This window comes from Arachis stenosperma, chromosome 6, assembly GCF_014773155.1.
Source record: "Arachis stenosperma cultivar V10309 chromosome 6, arast.V10309.gnm1.PFL2, whole genome shotgun sequence".
NCBI classification, from domain to species: domain Eukaryota; kingdom Viridiplantae; phylum Streptophyta; class Magnoliopsida; order Fabales; family Fabaceae; genus Arachis; species Arachis stenosperma.
Genome location: NC_080382.1, coordinates 106,756,817 through 106,774,182, shown reverse-complemented (window position 1 = coordinate 106,774,182; position 17,366 = coordinate 106,756,817). Strand labels below are relative to the sequence as shown.

The 17,366-nt window shown below is 35.4% G+C and overlaps 3 protein-coding genes across 12 annotated transcripts; 2 read left to right on the top strand and 1 right to left on the bottom strand.

The window, feature by feature from the left end:
* The first annotated feature begins 580 nt into the window (after positions 1-580).
* LOC130932879 (uncharacterized) lies at positions 581-3,117 on the top strand. The gene is made up of 3 exons (XM_057862336.1): positions 581-1,182; positions 1,612-1,736; positions 2,546-3,117. Exons 1-3 carry the CDS (start codon positions 762-764, stop codon positions 2,750-2,752), a joined length of 753 nt encoding a protein of 250 aa, XP_057718319.1. The 5' UTR covers positions 581-761; the 3' UTR covers positions 2,753-3,117.
* A 2,341-nt stretch (positions 3,118-5,458) lies between these two features.
* Positions 5,459-17,117, top strand: LOC130933047 (metacaspase-9). 10 transcript variants are annotated; one of them, XR_009067588.1, is made up of 8 exons: positions 5,459-6,023; positions 7,029-7,487; positions 8,914-9,496; positions 9,675-9,898; positions 13,780-13,845; positions 14,444-14,516; positions 14,679-14,768; positions 16,426-17,117. XR_009067588.1 is itself a non-coding variant. In XM_057862547.1 (2 exons), the coding sequence occupies exons 1-2, from the start codon at positions 5,666-5,668 to the stop codon at positions 7,613-7,615; spliced, it is 945 nt and encodes a 314-aa protein (XP_057718530.1). In that variant the 5' UTR covers positions 5,461-5,665; the 3' UTR covers positions 7,616-7,744. The 10 variants fall into 10 exon arrangements, 1 of the variants encoding a protein (XP_057718530.1); XR_009067590.1 differs by lacking the exon at positions 13,780-13,845; XR_009067585.1 differs by having other exon boundaries at positions 14,679-17,117.
* Positions 9,049-9,816, bottom strand: LOC130934373 (uncharacterized). Its single transcript, XM_057863949.1, has one exon. It carries the CDS (start codon positions 9,814-9,816, stop codon positions 9,049-9,051), a length of 768 nt encoding a protein of 255 aa, XP_057719932.1.
* Positions 17,118-17,366: the final 249 nt, after the last annotated feature.

The window sequence follows — 17,366 nt, the reverse complement described above, 5'->3', positions numbered from 1 at the left end:
ATGGATTTAGCTAACATGAGTCCTAAGAGCAAATGTTAAAATTACAAAAATAAAATTTATTAAAAATATAAAAAATTTAAATTTTCAATGTATTTATTTTATTTGTATTAAATAAAAATATTTAAAATTTTCTATTAATAATAAATTTATCATATGTGTTTAGGTCAAATGTTAACTAAATTCTAATAATATATTTTTTAGAGTCACATAATATTTTTTAAACAAAAAAAATAATTAAAAAATAAAAATAAATCATTTTAATTTTTCAGTTAATATTATTACGTATGAATTTTTATTATATAATATTTTTTATATTTTTCTTAATCCTACTTAAAAAGTATATTATAAAATATCACATTTTATCTTAAAAAAATAAAAAGAAAAATATTATAAAATTAATATAATTTATTTTTTTATTCAATAATTAATCAATAATATCTATAAATATTAATTAAAAATATAATATTAAACTATTAAATTAAAAATATTAAATTATTCACTAAAAATACTGACTAACATAAATTAAAATCAGTGTCTTGAGCTTTTCTTTTAATAAATAACTAGAGCAACAATACCCAAACGGAATCACCAACATACACAGGCCAATACTAGGCACCCTCTATTGTCAAACTCTATCCAGTATCCAGATTCCACCGCCGAACCCCAGCAAGGAAGCAAGCACAAAACTGTGGTTTCGAGGACAAAAAACAGGAAACCGAAGGAAGAGGATCTCTCCAACACACGCAAAACTGAAACGAGACATGAGAGGGCCAACTGAGAGGAGCCCCACCACTGCCACCAACACCAACACCAGAAGGTCAGTCTACATCAACACCGCCGCCCTTGCAGGTCCATCCCTGGACCCCACCGCTGGGTTCCACCAGATCCGTCCTCCTTTCCACGCCACACTCCCTCACTTCCTTCAGAAGCCGCAAGCTCTTCCCTTCCTCCTCTGCTTCCTCCTCATCCTCACATGGATCTCCTTCACCATCCACCATTCCTCTTCTTCCTCCTCCGCCCGCCTTCAACGCTTTCCGTCGCCTCTAACGGAATCAACCCGCGAAGCCGATAGAATGGCCAACCTTGTTAGGTTCAGCTCCTCCGTCCCCTCCCCCGTCGCTAAGGACACCCGCGGTTGGCTCCTCGACCCTATCTCGCTAGCTCGAGCTTCTGGCATTTTAGGTTTTTTCTTTTTCCCCTCTAACTTCGGTGTTTCTCATCATTGTCTTTTAGTTAGAGATCGGTATGTCAAATTCGATCGTAGTTTTTAATTGAATATCGTTGAACGTGTATTTAGCCATCTGTTTGGTTCATAGATTGGAGATTAGCATATTTATAATGTGATTATGCGAAGGAGCAAGGTCAAATTGAAGTTGAGAATTTTTGGGTGGAGTAATTTGGTGTCTCGTCCATTTTGAGAATAGTTTGCATTTAGCTTTTTTATTATTTTTTTTTAAATGAGGATTTTGCATTCTTGTTATGATCTGTTTCCTAGTTTAGTGGATTTGTTGATGTATTTGAGTGTTTTAACGGAGACTTAGATGTACGATGTGATTCTATGTTTTGTGGCCATTGGAATTTGAAAGGGAAATGGTGGTTGGTTCTCTGCAGGTGGAGCTCTCACTTGTGCTTCGGTTCATATAGGAGAGATTCGGCCTGGCAGGTTGAGAGGGAATCATAGGCATCATGATTGCAACGAGACATTTGTCCTTTGGGGTGCCCTAACCAAATTTAGGGTAAGCTTTATGGGATTCTATATTTCTATTATTTTATTAACATTTATTTGTACTTCATATGTCGAGATATTTCTCACTATTTATTGTTAAGTATAGCATCTCTTGCAGAGAGTAAAGGAGTTTTAACAGCATGATGTAATTAATTATTAGTTGCAATCACAATTCTAAAAAATCTCGGGGGGAAAAGCTCTAAAAAGCATGGAAGAAAAAGGAGGGTGGGGGTGTTAATTGATGAGGCTGCCATAGTTCCATTGCTTTGGGTTGAAAAGTATTTCATCTGACACAATTTGTTGATTTTGCATCAGGCTTAAATGAAGAATTGCATTGCATCTGCAGAACATTTCATTGTTTACTTTGTGTTTTTGTTTGTTGGGGATAAGAGAATCAGCGATTCCTTGTTTAACACTGCAATCACTATTTATTGAGCGTCGGGTGTAGATTGGTTGTTTTACACTGCAATTACTATTTTCCAATTTTTACCACCAAAGTGTACTTGATCCCTAAATGTGTCCTGTGGGGCATTTCTAACGCAAGGCCAATGATGGATGCGAAGAATTTCTGAAAATTAAACCCACTCCCAAACTATCACATGGCTGAGATTGGTGGAAAGGACCTAATGATGTTCACAGGTTCTAATTCTCTGTCTACACCAGAGTCCTAATCCCTAGTTTAGTGCAGAATTCTAGTTTCAGGAAGTAGCATGGCGTGTGAACAAGATGTTGGCATTCACATTTCTTTGTATTATTAATAACTTTTTACTTCTGCATATAATTCCCATTCATGACTTGCAAGTCTAAACCTGTCTGCAGTTGGAGAATAGTGAGGTAACTGATACTGGTTACGCCGAAGTGATCATTGGTCCAGATGATATTGTTGTTGCTGCCAGCCCCAGTAATACGGCACATGCTTTGGTGAACATAGATCCGGTTCGGAGTACATTCTTTATAGGATGCCAGGACAACACTATAAACTATAATGCTTCAAGTACCGACTTCAATGTTTGGAAAGATCTTTAAGACGCCTCTCTTCATGAAAATCATGAAGATGAAACTCAAAAATGAATGTGAGGATTACTATTAGTGGGACATTACTGCACAGAATGAGAGAGTTAGCCTTCAAGTTGTTTTATGTATTTAAAAGTGTACATAGCTCTGACACAAAATCACTTGGTGAATGTGAGGTTTTTACAGGGTACAAGCTAGTCAGATAAGAGAATTGAAAAGGTACAGTTTTTGAATTTTCTGTATTACATATTTTCCACTCAGGGTTGGTACATGGATTTATTACAATTTTCCCCTAACAACCATATACATTTTGGATGTTGGCCAATTTACAGACTTCCATTATACATGTTCCTTCAATGTAAATAAAGTGTTCCTTCCATTATGTGTTTTTGGGTTTGTCCATGGGAAACCTGATTTGGTTATTCCCAAATGAGGACACAGAATAACTGTCTGAGCTGTTTACTTGATTTGGAGCTAATTAATTTGGTATAATTAAACGGGAATAGATGTTCTCACCTTTTTTTTTAACAATTGCGAGAATAAAATGTGATCTCTCTCACTAACTAAGAGAAAATATGAGAGAAAAAATATTGAAGAGTTAGAGATGATACTTTATTCCCTTAATTATTAAAAAAATTTGAGAGGATTCATTTCCTAATTAAACAACCATGTTAAGTGTTGATCATCAAAGATCACTAAAGCACCTTTTGGTATGTATTGTTCAGTAAAATTAGTTACTAAAATCAATCACTAGTATAAAATATATTTTGAAATATAAATGATATATTAAAAATAAATTAAGCAACAAATGTATTTATACACAATTATATGGTAATTAATTTTTGTGTACACATAATTTAAATTAAAAATTTGATGTTAAATATGATCTATTTAAAATACTTTCGGCCTGTGCACACGTTTTTCTCTTCTCTATCTTCTTTCTTTTTCCAGCAACCTAAATCAAAATAAAGGAAGAGTAAAATAAAAAATAAAGGATTCAATTCATTATTAGTTGTATCTCAAATTCCGCTTCAAAATCCTTGTTGATTTATAAATAAAATCAATTTTGGGGAAATTACACACTGGGACTTAAACTGACTTTGAAATCATCGTCCGTTTAAGGTTTGTGCATGTAAAAATGCAGTTAAACACACTAATTCAGGTGCAGGTTTGGCATAGCCTAATTTGAAGCTTTCAGGGATGAAATTGCTTTTTCTCTAAAGATTTTCACAACATTTGATTACAGAAATGCTGATCGATCAGAAAATTTGCCAGAACTTGGCATGCTATTAGATTACGTAACACATAATATCAGTCTTTGCCTGTCACATTTTCAAAATTTCCGTTTATTTTCTGTTGATGTCAGGTGTTTATGTATTACTTTTGATTTGATTGTAACCATTTTGGATGTCACTACTCACTACCATGTTATGTTATGTTATACATCTTGTAGCTGCGTTCTAAACATGGACACTGATTGAGATAATCATTTCAAATCCTATTCATTATAACGAATATTAATTAAGATTAAGAACTCATCGCAGTCTCAAATCAAATCAATTTTGAGAATTGTGTTATTGATTTCAAGATGGAACTTGCTAGTGCATTATCACGTGCAAGACAAGAACTTATCGTGTCTCAATTAGATAGAGACATTTCATTCTATGGTATATTATATAGGCAATTACTCTATAGAAGATGCCAAAATTATTTTTTTTTATCAAAATATTTTGTTTAAAAATGTAACTTATTATCTTTTAAATAAAAATAACATTTTTTAACATATCAAATAAATCCAATAATTTATTATCTAATGGTTAAAATAAAACAACTTCACATAAGGATAATTATAGAATCCATTAGAATATCCACCATATTATATAAACAATTAAACATAACAAAAAATTTGTTGCTTTATAAACTGAAACATAAATGATGGATATCCGGTGGGAACATCCCAAAAAATATGCGGTTTGCTTGCACGCAAGGACCGTTTCAATGACCAAGCTAATTAAGAACTCGAAGTCACTGCGATTTTATGAACAGAACATATCAAAATAATAATAAATAATAATAATAATGAAATAATGATAATATTTTATTTTGATCAAAATAAATTTAGAAAGCTTATCTTAGTTAGGTTGGACCTAGCTATGGAATGAGTGGATGAGTTGTGGGCAAGTATAAATTAATCGTTAGCTTAAGCAAGTTCCATGTGAGCATGTGTTGCTTCAGATTATTAGCTTAGATAAAATATAATTTTTCAATTGGTTGATTATTCTCATACGTCAAGACTCTACTATTTAGAGGTTCCCATGATTTAGGCCAAACTTTCAAGACACTATGTATTGTTGGATCAAAATTCAAGTCTTGTATGGGTAATTCGGTATATGAATAATATATATATACCAAAAATAGGGAGATTCGAATCCGCGACCTCTTAGACGAGTATAAAGAGACTATGTCATTTGAACTATATATAACTCATTGAAATCATATGTTATTATACGCCTAATAAAGAAAAAGAAAGTCACATTTTTCTCTTCCATTCCATTTACCCAATGAAGTTAAAACCTAATCTTCCCCAGTCACAATCTTTAACATATCAGTATAGTCTTGCCCGAAAGTAACAATATAAATTTCTAATCATAGGTTGATTAACAAACTCCTTTACACTTAGAAAATTTTCTTTATTTAATATTTTTTAAAAAATAATAATTTCCCTCGCTTGAAAGACAACAATACACGAGGTAGAAGATTGCTTGCATCAAATTCAAAGCCAATGAACAATGCTACTCCAAGAACTATAAATCCACTCCATTGGAAGGATAATGGACATGAATCAATCATCTCTCTAGGCCCATTAGCCCAAACACTAAGAAATTAAAACTCTCGATTAAACCACCAGCATCAGAATTCTAAAATATGGAGGGAAAGAATAAGAGGCTAGCTGTTTTGGTGGGGTGCAATTACTATAACACCCCTAACGAGTTGCATGGCTGCATAAACGATGTGCTGGCTATGAGGGACACACTAGTGAAGCGCTTTGAGTTTGAAGCTGCCAACATTGAGGTCCTAACCGATGCACCCGGCTCATCTTCGGCTTTGCCCACCGGCGCCAACATCAAGCTGGCGCTGGCTCGCATGGTCGATGCAGCCAAAGCTGGGGATGTTCTGTACTTTCACTACAGTGGACATGGAACCAGGATCCCTTCAAAGAAACGTGGCCATCCATTCCGCCAAGAGGAAGCAATTGTGCCTTGTGACTTCAATCTTATCACAGGTATGTATTATCAATTGTTACGTGTATATAAAAAATTAAAAATCCGTACATAAGACATATTGAAAATGAAAAAAAAATACATATATTTATAAACAAATATACTATAGTTGATTTAGTGACTAATTCTTTTTTGCGTAAACATGATATTTTTGTTCATTAAATTGTTTGCAAAATCATATAATCAAAAGATGCACTAATTAGAGCACAATTAAGGTGTATTTGAATTTTATTTAAAGTTTGTATTTTTAAATACCACCTTATTTCTGTTTACTATATATTTTTCATGGTTTTCCGATGGAAAATTTGAAATAACAGATATAATTTTTTTTTATACTTGGAAATATTACTTTAAAAAAATTCTACAAATAGAAGAAATAAAATTAAGAGACAAGAATTAGAAAGCGAAAATGGCCATTTGTTTTAGATAAATAATGTTTATATTAAATTTGGCAAGTTATTTTCTAATGGATTTCTTATAGCAGGAGGTACTAACTTTCATATAGAATAAGGTTGACCTATCAAAAGCTTAACAAGCTAAATACTCTTTTACTTCTTAATGTTTAGATTAAATTTTAATTTCATACTTAACATTTAAAGCATTCAATTTTTATCCCAAGTGTTTTATTTATTTTATTTTTGTTATTTGGGAAAAATTAAAACTTTTCTTTTAAAAAATATCATGTTTTTCTAAAGTAATTTTGATTAAAAAAATTAAAATAAGATAAAATAAAACTTAAAAAAAAATTACATTTTTTTGAAACTTAAGAGAGAAAATTAGGATTGAAGCTATAGCTAGAAATTAAAATAATCCTTTACATTATTGTTATTCAATAAATTTCAGTTATGTAACTCAAAAACTAAATTAAAAAAAGCAGGGCAGGATACGTGGTCTAAACTAGATCACATGCCTTGTAATTACGTTTTAAACCGTAATAGCCATCTTAACAAAGGTAACATATTAAGTTATTGAACTAATTCCTTCACTACTGTTGTCAATTAATATAGATTTGGATTTCCGGCAACTGGTGAATCGGCTGCCGAGTGGCGCGAGCCTGACAATCCTGTCAGACTCATGCCACAGCGGCGGCCTAATCGACAAAGAGAAGGAACAGATAGGGCCATCATCAGTAATCTCCAAAAGTGAAGCACCGAAAAATTACACTTACACCCCAAAGACACTTCCCTTTGAGTCCATATTGCAGCACCTTTCATCGCTAACAAAAATAAACACCACTGACATTGGAACACACTTGTTAGAATCCTTCGGTGAGGAAGCCAGCCTGAGGTTCCGGCTTCCCCTGCCGGATCCTGAATTGTCCACACCGCTTCGAGCGGACAACGGGGTTCTGCTGAGTGGCTGCCAGCCTGATGAGACATCTGCCGACATGAGGCCGAACGAAGTGAATGCAAAGGCTTATGGTGCATTCAGCAATGCCGTTCAGATGGTTTTGACGGAGAATCCTGGTATGATAAGTAACAGAGAAGTTGTGATTTTAGCTAGAAAGTTGCTTCAATCACAGGGGTTTCAGCAGCATCCTTGTCTCTATTGCAGTGATGAGAATGCAAATGCTACTTTCTTGTGGCAAAGTTAATTAAAGCTCTGAGATTGTTATTGTTGATTATTTGATGTGTGTGTCGGTGTGACTCTTGTTATTGTTGTGATAATTTTTATTTGGAATAAGTGAAAACTGAAAAGAACTATTTATTCTTTTGCGAAAATATATATCAACTTGAGTTGTGTGAGACTTGTGCTTTGCTGCATGAAGGCACCTCTAGACTCAGTGTGTATTTCGTTCTACTTCTCATAAAATTGATTTTAGGTGAAATTAATTAACTTGTGAGCTATTGAAGTTTGCTTTAGTTGCATTATGTTTCAATCCTAACAAATTTTGTTTTGAAGTTAGCTAGATGTGTTTGGCCAAAAGATGTTCTTTTTAGGAATGGAATCTAAATTTATTCAGAATTATAATGTGTTTCTATCACTAAGCTAACTTTATTTTTTGCAAATAATTTTAATTTTACTAGAAGCTAAAATTAACTGGGATAAACGTAACCAAAAAATAAGAAATGGCCACAAATAGTTTTCAGGACTAAATTATAAGAGCAACACCACCCAAAATAATAATAGAAAAAAAATATTAGAAGAGATGGGGATTAGCCCGAGGATCTAGTGTCATTTTTCCCCTATCATAGGAATCAATTTGATCATTCTAGATTGGAGTAAAACATTTTGATAAAAAAATCAAGCGTCGAGTAAAACATCAAATTGATCTTTTAAAAAATGGTCATACATGACATGATAAAAAATAGTTATTGGTGTATAATGATGTGTTAATTTCTTTTAGGATTTTGTAAGAACACTTGTTAAGGTTATTTAAAAGTTGATATTTTAAAATATTTCTAATATATGCATTATAAAAGTATTGAAACTTTAAATTTCTAGATTTTCAATAAAAGTTTTGCGACCTCGAATTCAAATTTGTAATAGGGTCTATTGCAATAGCACTGAATGTTTTTATTAGAATTCATCTTAATTTAGTTTATTGATTAACATTTTATGGACTCAACATCATAATATTTTAACAAATCGATTGACGTTGGAGTACCTTTTTTGTAGGACTAAATTAATACCCTACCCTTCTTTAGGGGTCTAATTGCTTGGTCTAACTTCAGTTGGCAATGACATTAGGGAAAGGAAAAACCTTTATTGTCACAAAAAGCAGCTTTTTGTTAAAAATCGGGGCCCTGTTTAATTAATTATAACCATAAACCGGCTGAATCCTCACATAAATTTCAGAATTAACAAATTAATACTTTTGTAATTTATGTGACAACATCATTTGTATATAGTTCTTTATTCATTATTTATTTTTTTTTTGACTGGGAAAAGGAAGAACTATCAATTCAAAGGAGCCAAGATATCCATCAAGGCCAGATTCATTACATGAGTAGGTGCATCTTTCATCCACACTCTGTTTGGATTGGTAAGAGCATATTGTGCTAGTTCATGAGCTACTCTATTTCCTTATCTCTTCACATGATTAAAAGAAATTGATCTAAAATTATCTATTAAATACATATTATCAGCAATGAAGAAACCAAAATAAGAGTCAATTACCTTTCTTTGTTTGAGAGCTTTCACCACTTGCATACTATCACTCTCCAAAATAATATTTGTAAAGCAACTTTCTATAGCCATCTTCATTCCTCGATAGACAGCATATGCTTCTGCCTCATGGGCCTCAAGGGGGAATGGAATAGCCCAACAAGCTGTTGCCATGACTTGGCCCAGGTTATCTCTAATAACAACTCCTACACCTCCTTTATTAATCTTACCAACGGCTGCATCTACATTTACTTTCAGCATTGAGTTTGGTGGCTCTTCCCACTTCTGCGTAATGAAAGTTGGTGGGTTATGACTCTTCCTCAACTCTTCCAAAGTAGCTTGGGTGTTCGAGAATTCTTCGAAGGAGGTCAATGCTTTTTTTATTTCTTCCTCAATTGTTAGTACTTTCTTTTCAAAAATCGTTGAATTCCTTACTTGCCAGAGTTGATTTAGTAAGGTACAAAAAAAGCCTTGTTCTTTCATCTGAAGCTTACCCAAAATCTCTATAATCCATCCTTTCACATTAGTTTCTCTGTTTGTTTCAGGCCTTAAATTGAATGGTGATGCAAACCAGAAATGCCTTGCAAAATCAAAGTGTTTGAAGAGGTGTTCTTCCGTCTCCTCTCCTGCCCAGCATCTCTCACAAATTGGTGGACATTCAATTCCTCTACGCCTTAGGTTCTTCATAGTTGGGAGGGATTTATGCATCAGTCTCCACAGAAAATTCAGTGTTCTTGGGGAGGCTTTAATCTTCCAAATCTGTTTTCAGGTACCTTCCTTTCTCTGTTCTTCTTGCCAATTTGTTGATTGATTCCTGTTTTGTGCTTTAATTTCGTGGTATGCTAGCTTTACTCTGAACAATCCATCTTTTGCCTTTTTTCAAATGAACTTGTCTGATTGCTCTGATCTGGGAATTAGGATCTCTAGAATTTGTTTTGCTTCGAAAGGTAGGAAGACTTGGTTTATCAGCTCTGTATTTCATTCTTTTTCCTCTTCCTTCATAAGCTCCTTTACTTTAGTATTCTTGTCTAAAGATGGTGGGTTGGGGAACCATACTTTTGAACCATTCTGTTTGGGTAGCCAGGGATCTTTCCAAACTTTAATCTCTTTACCATTACCTACCTTCCAGAAACCACCCAGTTCAAGCACACCTTTTGCTTGCCATATGCTTCTCCACGTGAAACTAGGAGTGAACCCCAAATCTGCATTCAAAAAGGTTTTTCGATTGTAGGATTTTTTCCTGATGGTTCTTGCGGCCAGAGATTCTGAGTTTCGAATGAGTCTCCACCCCTGTTTAGCTGAGAGCTGAATTAAAGGCCTCAATGTCTCGAAAGCCTAATCCACCACTCTGTTTTGGGTTACAGAATTTTTCCCATTTAACCCAATGTATCTTTCTCTCTCCATTCTTCGAGTCCCAGTAAAACTTACTAATCATAGATGTGATGTGTTGACATAGGCTCGTTGGTAACCTAAAACACCCCATGATGTAAGTTGGAATTGATTGAACCACCGCTTTTATGAGCACCTCCTTCCCAGCCTTTGATAGGAACTTTTCCTTCCACCCTTTGAGCTTTTTCCACACCCTCTCTTGGACGTACTCGAAGACTTATTTTTTGGATCTTCCGACGAAAGTCGGTAGCCCCAGATACTTTGAGTGCCTTTCTACATCCTTTATTCCTAACCATTCTTGGATCAACCTTTGTCTGATAGTAGGTACATTTCGACTAAAAGACAGCTCTTATTTCTCCGTGTTAATTCGTTGTCCCGAGGCTTGTTGGAACCTGACCAACACTTCCTTTGTTGCTTGGATGTCCTGGTCTGTTGCTCTAGTGAAGAGTATACTATCATCTGCAAAGAAGAGATGGTTTATCTCTGGCCCTGTTCTAGAGATCTTGATCCCGTGAATCATTTTGCTCTCTTGCGCCTTCATAAGGTTGCCCGATAGCACTTCGGCAAAAATAATGAAGAGGTATGGGGAGAGGGGGTCTCCTTGTCTCAACCCTCTCGAGGGTTTGAAAGGTTTCGATGGGGCTCCATTCAGCAACACTGAGAAGGAGGTTGTACTAACACATTTCCAGATTGTTTGCACCCATCTATTTGGAAAAGCCATTGAGATTAACACCTCTCTTAAGAAAATCCACTTGACTCTATCGTACGCTTTCTCCATATCGAGCTTTAGACCTACATAACCTTTTCTTCCCCCTGTTTTCTTCTTCATGTAGTGAAAGATTTCAAAGGCAATCAACCCATTATCCGTGATTAGTCTATCCGGGACAAAAGCGCTTTGATTTTCACCAATAATCTGCGGGAGAATAATCTTTAATCTATTAGCCATGGTTTTTGTTTCCAATTTGAAGATGGCATTGCATAGAGAGATGGGGCGGTACTCTTTAGTGTGTTTTGGCCTTGCCACTTTGGGGATCATGCAGATATGGGTTTGGTTTATTTGCTTTGGGTCAGCTCCTTCATTGAGAATCTTTAGGACAACATCAGTGACATCCTTGCCAACACATTTCCACATTCTTTGGTAGAAGATGGCTGGTAAGCCATCGGGTCCTGATGCTTTCGTAGGGTGCATCTGATGAAGCGCTTGATAAACTTCCTCGCTAGTGAAATCAGCATTGAGAGTCTCAAATCTTTTATCATTTATCCTGCCTCTCACCACATCAACTGATTCTTTCACATCTATAACTTCTTCCGATGTAAACAGTTTCTCAAAAAAACTTTTCATTACTCTTTCAATTTCCTCTTCATCCTCGTACTTGATTCTCGCGTCATCTGTGATTGAATCTACCCGATTCCTCATTTTTCTCTGGGATACTTTTTGGTGGAAGAACTTGGTATTTTTGTCTCCATGGTTCAGCCATGTGGCTCTTGATCTTTGACTCCACCAAATTTCTTCGCCTTGTAGCAGGTTGTCTAGTTCGGCCTCTATCTCTTTTGTCCTCCTCAAAGTCTCGTCGGATTGTGGAAGTTTGTTGAGATTGTCCAGCCTCTGTTGGTTCACCCTAATTCTCCTCGGGACGTCTCCAAAAACTTCTTGTCCCCAGCTATCCAGTCTCTCAGTGCAGAATTGCAGCTTCTCCTTTATGTCCCCCCTGCTATTTTTCCATGTTTCCTCCACTATGTGTCCACAATTTTCATTCGTCAACCATATTTCTTCAAATCTAAATTTTTTCTGTTTCTTCCTTCTCAACCTTTCACTTCCAATTAAGTCAAGAAAAATGGGACTGTGGTCTGATTTATATCTAGTTAAATGCTAGACTGCTGACTTTGGAAATTTCTCCTTCCATTCAATGTTCGCCATAGCTCTGTCCAAACGTTCTTGAATATTCTTTTCCCCTACCTACCCATTTGACCAGGTAAAAGAGTTACCAATGAAGCCGAGATCAAGAAGCTCACTGGTCTGGATAGCCTCTTGAAAGCCTCTGACTTGTGATAAATAACTGGGGCTCCTCCTTGTTTCTCACTCTGGCTCATCACCTGGTTGAAATCGCTAATTATCACCCAGGGGAGATTAGAATTCTGTCCAAGCGACCTTATAAGTTCCCAACTAGCTTTCTTGTTTTGATTTTCTGGAAAGCCATAAAACCCTGTTGCTCTCCAAACACAGCTGTTATCTTCTATTTTCAGCTCAATGTCAATGTGATTTGATGACATGGATATCAATTTGATATCTATTGAGCTGTCCCACAACATTGCTAGACCCCCACTTCTTTGTCTTCCTTCGCCCTTACAATCCGCTCCAATTACGTTTTGTAGCCCACCTCTGTATCTCAGCCTCATTATCTCATTCGCCTTCTTCCTTGTCTCCATGAGGAAGACAAGGTTGGGAGATTTTTGTTGGATGAGCTTGTTTAAGGCTCGCATTGCCCATGGGTTCCCAAGCCCACGGCAATTCCAACTCAGTATTTTCATGGTTCCCAGCGGGGCTGCACAGCAGCCTCCACCGATCTTTGTGTTGTTGCATGTCTCTTGTTCTTTGTTGTTATTTCATCTGTCTCAATCTCTTCTGCTGGATTATCTTTCCTCTTTTGTGCTTTGTTTTCTGGATCTGGGCTCATTACTATGTTTCCCGCTACCTCTCTGGCTTGTCGCTTCCATTTCTTTTCCATTATAGACTTTTCTCCTCCCTTTGAGTTAGTGATGTCATTTATCCCATTAGAGGCTCTTGTTTTCTGTTCTTCTATATTCCTTTCTTCTTCTTTTTTACCATTCATCAGCTACTTTGTTCCATTTTCTGGTTGCTCATTTATCTTGTTTTCTGCGGCTTCTTTCTTTTGCTCCTTGTTATCTTTCGGTGGCATATCTGAAGGCTTCTGGAGGTCCTTCCCCTTTTTGATATCTTCTCCCAAATCCCTTCTCAGCAAGAAGATGCCCGGGAGAGTTATCGCAGGGGCCTCGCATGAATCTTTCCCGATTTCAGACTCCTGAGAGTCCGCAACCGACAGACTCGCCAGTTTTTCCATTAACCTATCAGCTAGCTTAGCTTTTAGTGCTTGATCGCACATATTTGTATGGCCATGTTCAGTCTCTATTTTTTCATTCGTTTTCCTCACTTTGGTTCCTATGTACTCAACTTTTAACCATGGACCTAGGGATTTCGAATTATTCTTACCTTTTTCTTCATTTTTTTCCGCTCTCTCGCAGGTGTTCTCGTCGTGTCCTACTTTTTCGCAGTAGTAGCAGAAAGTTGGTAGCTTTTCATATTTGAAGGTAACCTACATGAGACCCTCCTCCTTGCTGCCCACATTTGTTCCCTTCATGAAAGGTGTATTGGTGTTCATCTTGATAGTGGCTTTGATGAACCTTTCTTGATCCTTTCCTACTTCATACAACTCACATTCAGATACTTCTCCTATACACGCAGCTATTTTCCTCCCAAGCTTTGTTGTTTTGCAATGCTTTGGGAGGCCTCAGATCTACATTTTGGTCTCTACTGTGTCTAGTCCTTTGTCAACATTTTCCTCTCCCCTTTGCCATCTTTTGACTATCAGCCAAGCATTTCTGAAGTACCATGGATTTCCTCTAAGTACTTTATTCAGATCTGCTTCATGTTGGAAAAAAACTGGTATATTTTTGGTTTTATTTCCGTTACTCTGAAGCATCTTGGTCTCTTCCAAATATTTGTCATTGCTGTCTGGATCCATCCCAAGTTGATTTCTTTGTTAGTCACGAGCCTTCTGATGATACTGTTTTGACATTGTTGAACACTTTCCGAGATGTCCTCTTCATCGTACACTACTAGGGGTTCTTCATGTTCCTGTTTTGTTGGTTTTACGTGTTCTGTTTCACTTGCCATTTTGTTTTTCAGGACCACTATACTGAAGATTTACACGCTTCACTAGATGTATCTAATGAGGATGGATTCACGATGTAAAACTGATGTAAGATGCACTACTCTTCCCAAACCCTAAAGAGCTTTCGAGGTGTTGGGGAGAGAGGAGAAAAAACAATGAAAGGAAGAATCTCTTCATAGAATTTGTTCATTATTATTATTGGAGCCACTTTGATATCTGAATTGTATTTTTTCATTCCTTTTGGGATAGGACCATCATGGCAATTATCATGGCAAATTTGTCAAAGTCAACATTTGTTAGAGCTGGGATAGATCCTCTTCATTGCTCAAAAACATTGAGGTCATCCATTACTTAATCTCAACCTTTCATTTATAGTACCGATGATTATTAAACTAACTTTTATGACATTGTCTCCATTCACTATGGCCTCAAATGATTATCTTTCTTTTTTTTATTAAACGAGAGATCATACAGTACCAATTGAAAAAAAAATGCTTTTAACTATATTATATTGTGTGTGATAGATATATAATAACAACTAAGATGCATGGAGGAAAAAAACACTCAAATTAATATTTCAATTTATACTCATAATTCAATTTGTTCCTTAAAATTTTAATTTATTCAAATAAGTTCCCAACTTAAAATCTATGACTCATATAAGATCCCGACTTTATTTTTGTTTCAAAACCATTAACGCTGTGTTGAGACGAATTGATGGCTACGTTGCTAAATTTTCTAATAGTTATCCGAAGTGACGATTGAAATTTTTTACTCAATTTACTCTTTAAGAAACCTTTAAAATTCATAAGTAAAATGAGAATTAGGATTTTAAATGCTTTGTAAAGAGTAAATTGAGATAAAAAAACTTCAATTACCACTTTAGATAGTCATTAGAATGTCTAACCACTACAACACAAACAGAAAATAGCAGCGAAAAATTGAAAACCATTTTCAAAATCGCAGCAAATTAGAAAGATAACGGTGCCTCAATCTGCACTTATAAATGTGCAATAGAATCTGATAGGTTAGTGGTGGTTTTGTGGACAATCGCTACTAAATCAAACATTTTCTTAATAATATAATTAACACATGCATGGAGGCATCATTTAGACCCAACTCATTCTCAAATCTTAACATCAGACCCATACACAAAAGTAAAGTAGAAGGTCGTGAAACCATTATTCTTTCTTCTTTCACCTTGCGCATCTGTGTCGTTGTGGAGTTGCATGGCCGCCAATCCATCTTGCTATAGTCGGTGCATCCTTTCTCTTTACCTCATATGCTACTCTATCGCTCCATCTATCTACTTTCTCATTGGTTTGTTCTTTTACCTTGCTCCCTCTTTCTTGTTATAATTTTTTAAGACTTACAAAATTTGAGTCTTATTTTCATCAAAATTTATCCAAATTTTTTAGTTTAGATTATATTTTATATTAATTTGGTTTAAAGAAAAAGAGTGATAATAATTTAATTTTTGCATACTCAAATAATGAATTCTCCCCTTATCAAGTATTTGCTAGAAGTATTGCGCTTAATTTCTTATAGTTTTGAGATGTTAATTACTATTATTATTATTATTATTATTATTATTATTATTATTATTATTAATGAATATTGATTGTATTTTGATACTAAAAATTTAAGATGTTTAGAAAAGCTTGTTTTCACGAAAACATCAAAATTAGAAATAATATGTTAGCAACCTCAAACGGGAGCTCTTGCGGCTTCATCCTCCCATCACGATGTCTGTCTAATTCCCCCCACCCTGTAACGGTGGTATTCCTGCAGCTACATCTTTTCGCCCATTCAATCCACCCTGTACCAAACTAAGTCCTGTTTCATAAACATGCGTAGATGGTGTTTGATACGTGAGCATCTTTCTTATTTTTTTCTAGTGAATTTATACTTAAATTGTTGAGTTTAATCAAGAATTAATTATCTTTTAGCCACTATGGATGCTACTTTGAGTCTTGTGCATTTTTGTTTATTTTAGGTAGCATTCAGCTGGATTTGATGGAGTTTCTGCAGCATAAGAATTAAAGGAGAAAACCAGCGAGGAGCGACGCATATGCGTACCTGACGCGTGCGCATGATTTGGAGCTTTCCATGGCGACGCGTGCACGTGAATGACGCGTACACGTGATTTGAAGATTTACACAGCGACGCGTGCGCATAATTAACGCGTACGCATGACACGCGGAAAAGATTATCGACGCGTACGCGTGACTGACACAAACGCGTGACATGCGCCACGTGCAGAAAGCACTGGGGGGTGATTTCTGGGCTGCTTTTGACCCAGTTTTCAGCCCAGAAAGCACAGATCAGAGGATGCAGAGTGAAGAAATCAAGTGGTTCCCATCCATCAATTGAAGACTTGATGATTGTTATAATTAATTTTGATTTAAATTTAAATTTGATTTTTAAATTAGGAAAAGATATTACTTAATTTTAGAAAATAGATTTTTCTAAAATTAATTAGGATTAGTTATAAAAAGAGATTCCATTAGTTAACTTTTCATGCCATCAGATTAGAACTCAGTACATTTTACCTGAATCCTTATTTTTTCTCTGAACCACGAGCAACTAAACCTCCATGTTAAGGTTAGGAGCTCTGTCTATTTGTATGAATTGATTTTATTGCTTTTTCTATTTTAATTTATATATGGATTTATAATTTAAGAATTATTTTCGCTCTTCATCTTATGAATTTGGGTGGAATAGAAGTATGACCCTCTTTCTATTTGAGTTCTTGTATAACTTGGAAAAGCTCTTTACTTGAACAACAGCTTGAAAATATATTCTCCTAAATTTTAATTATCTGGATTTAACAGGATACGTGACATATAATCCTTTTATTTTTGGGTAATTAGAGTTTTTGTGGCATATAAACTGGAATTTGATCATCACCCTCTAATTGGAATTAATTGACCAAGG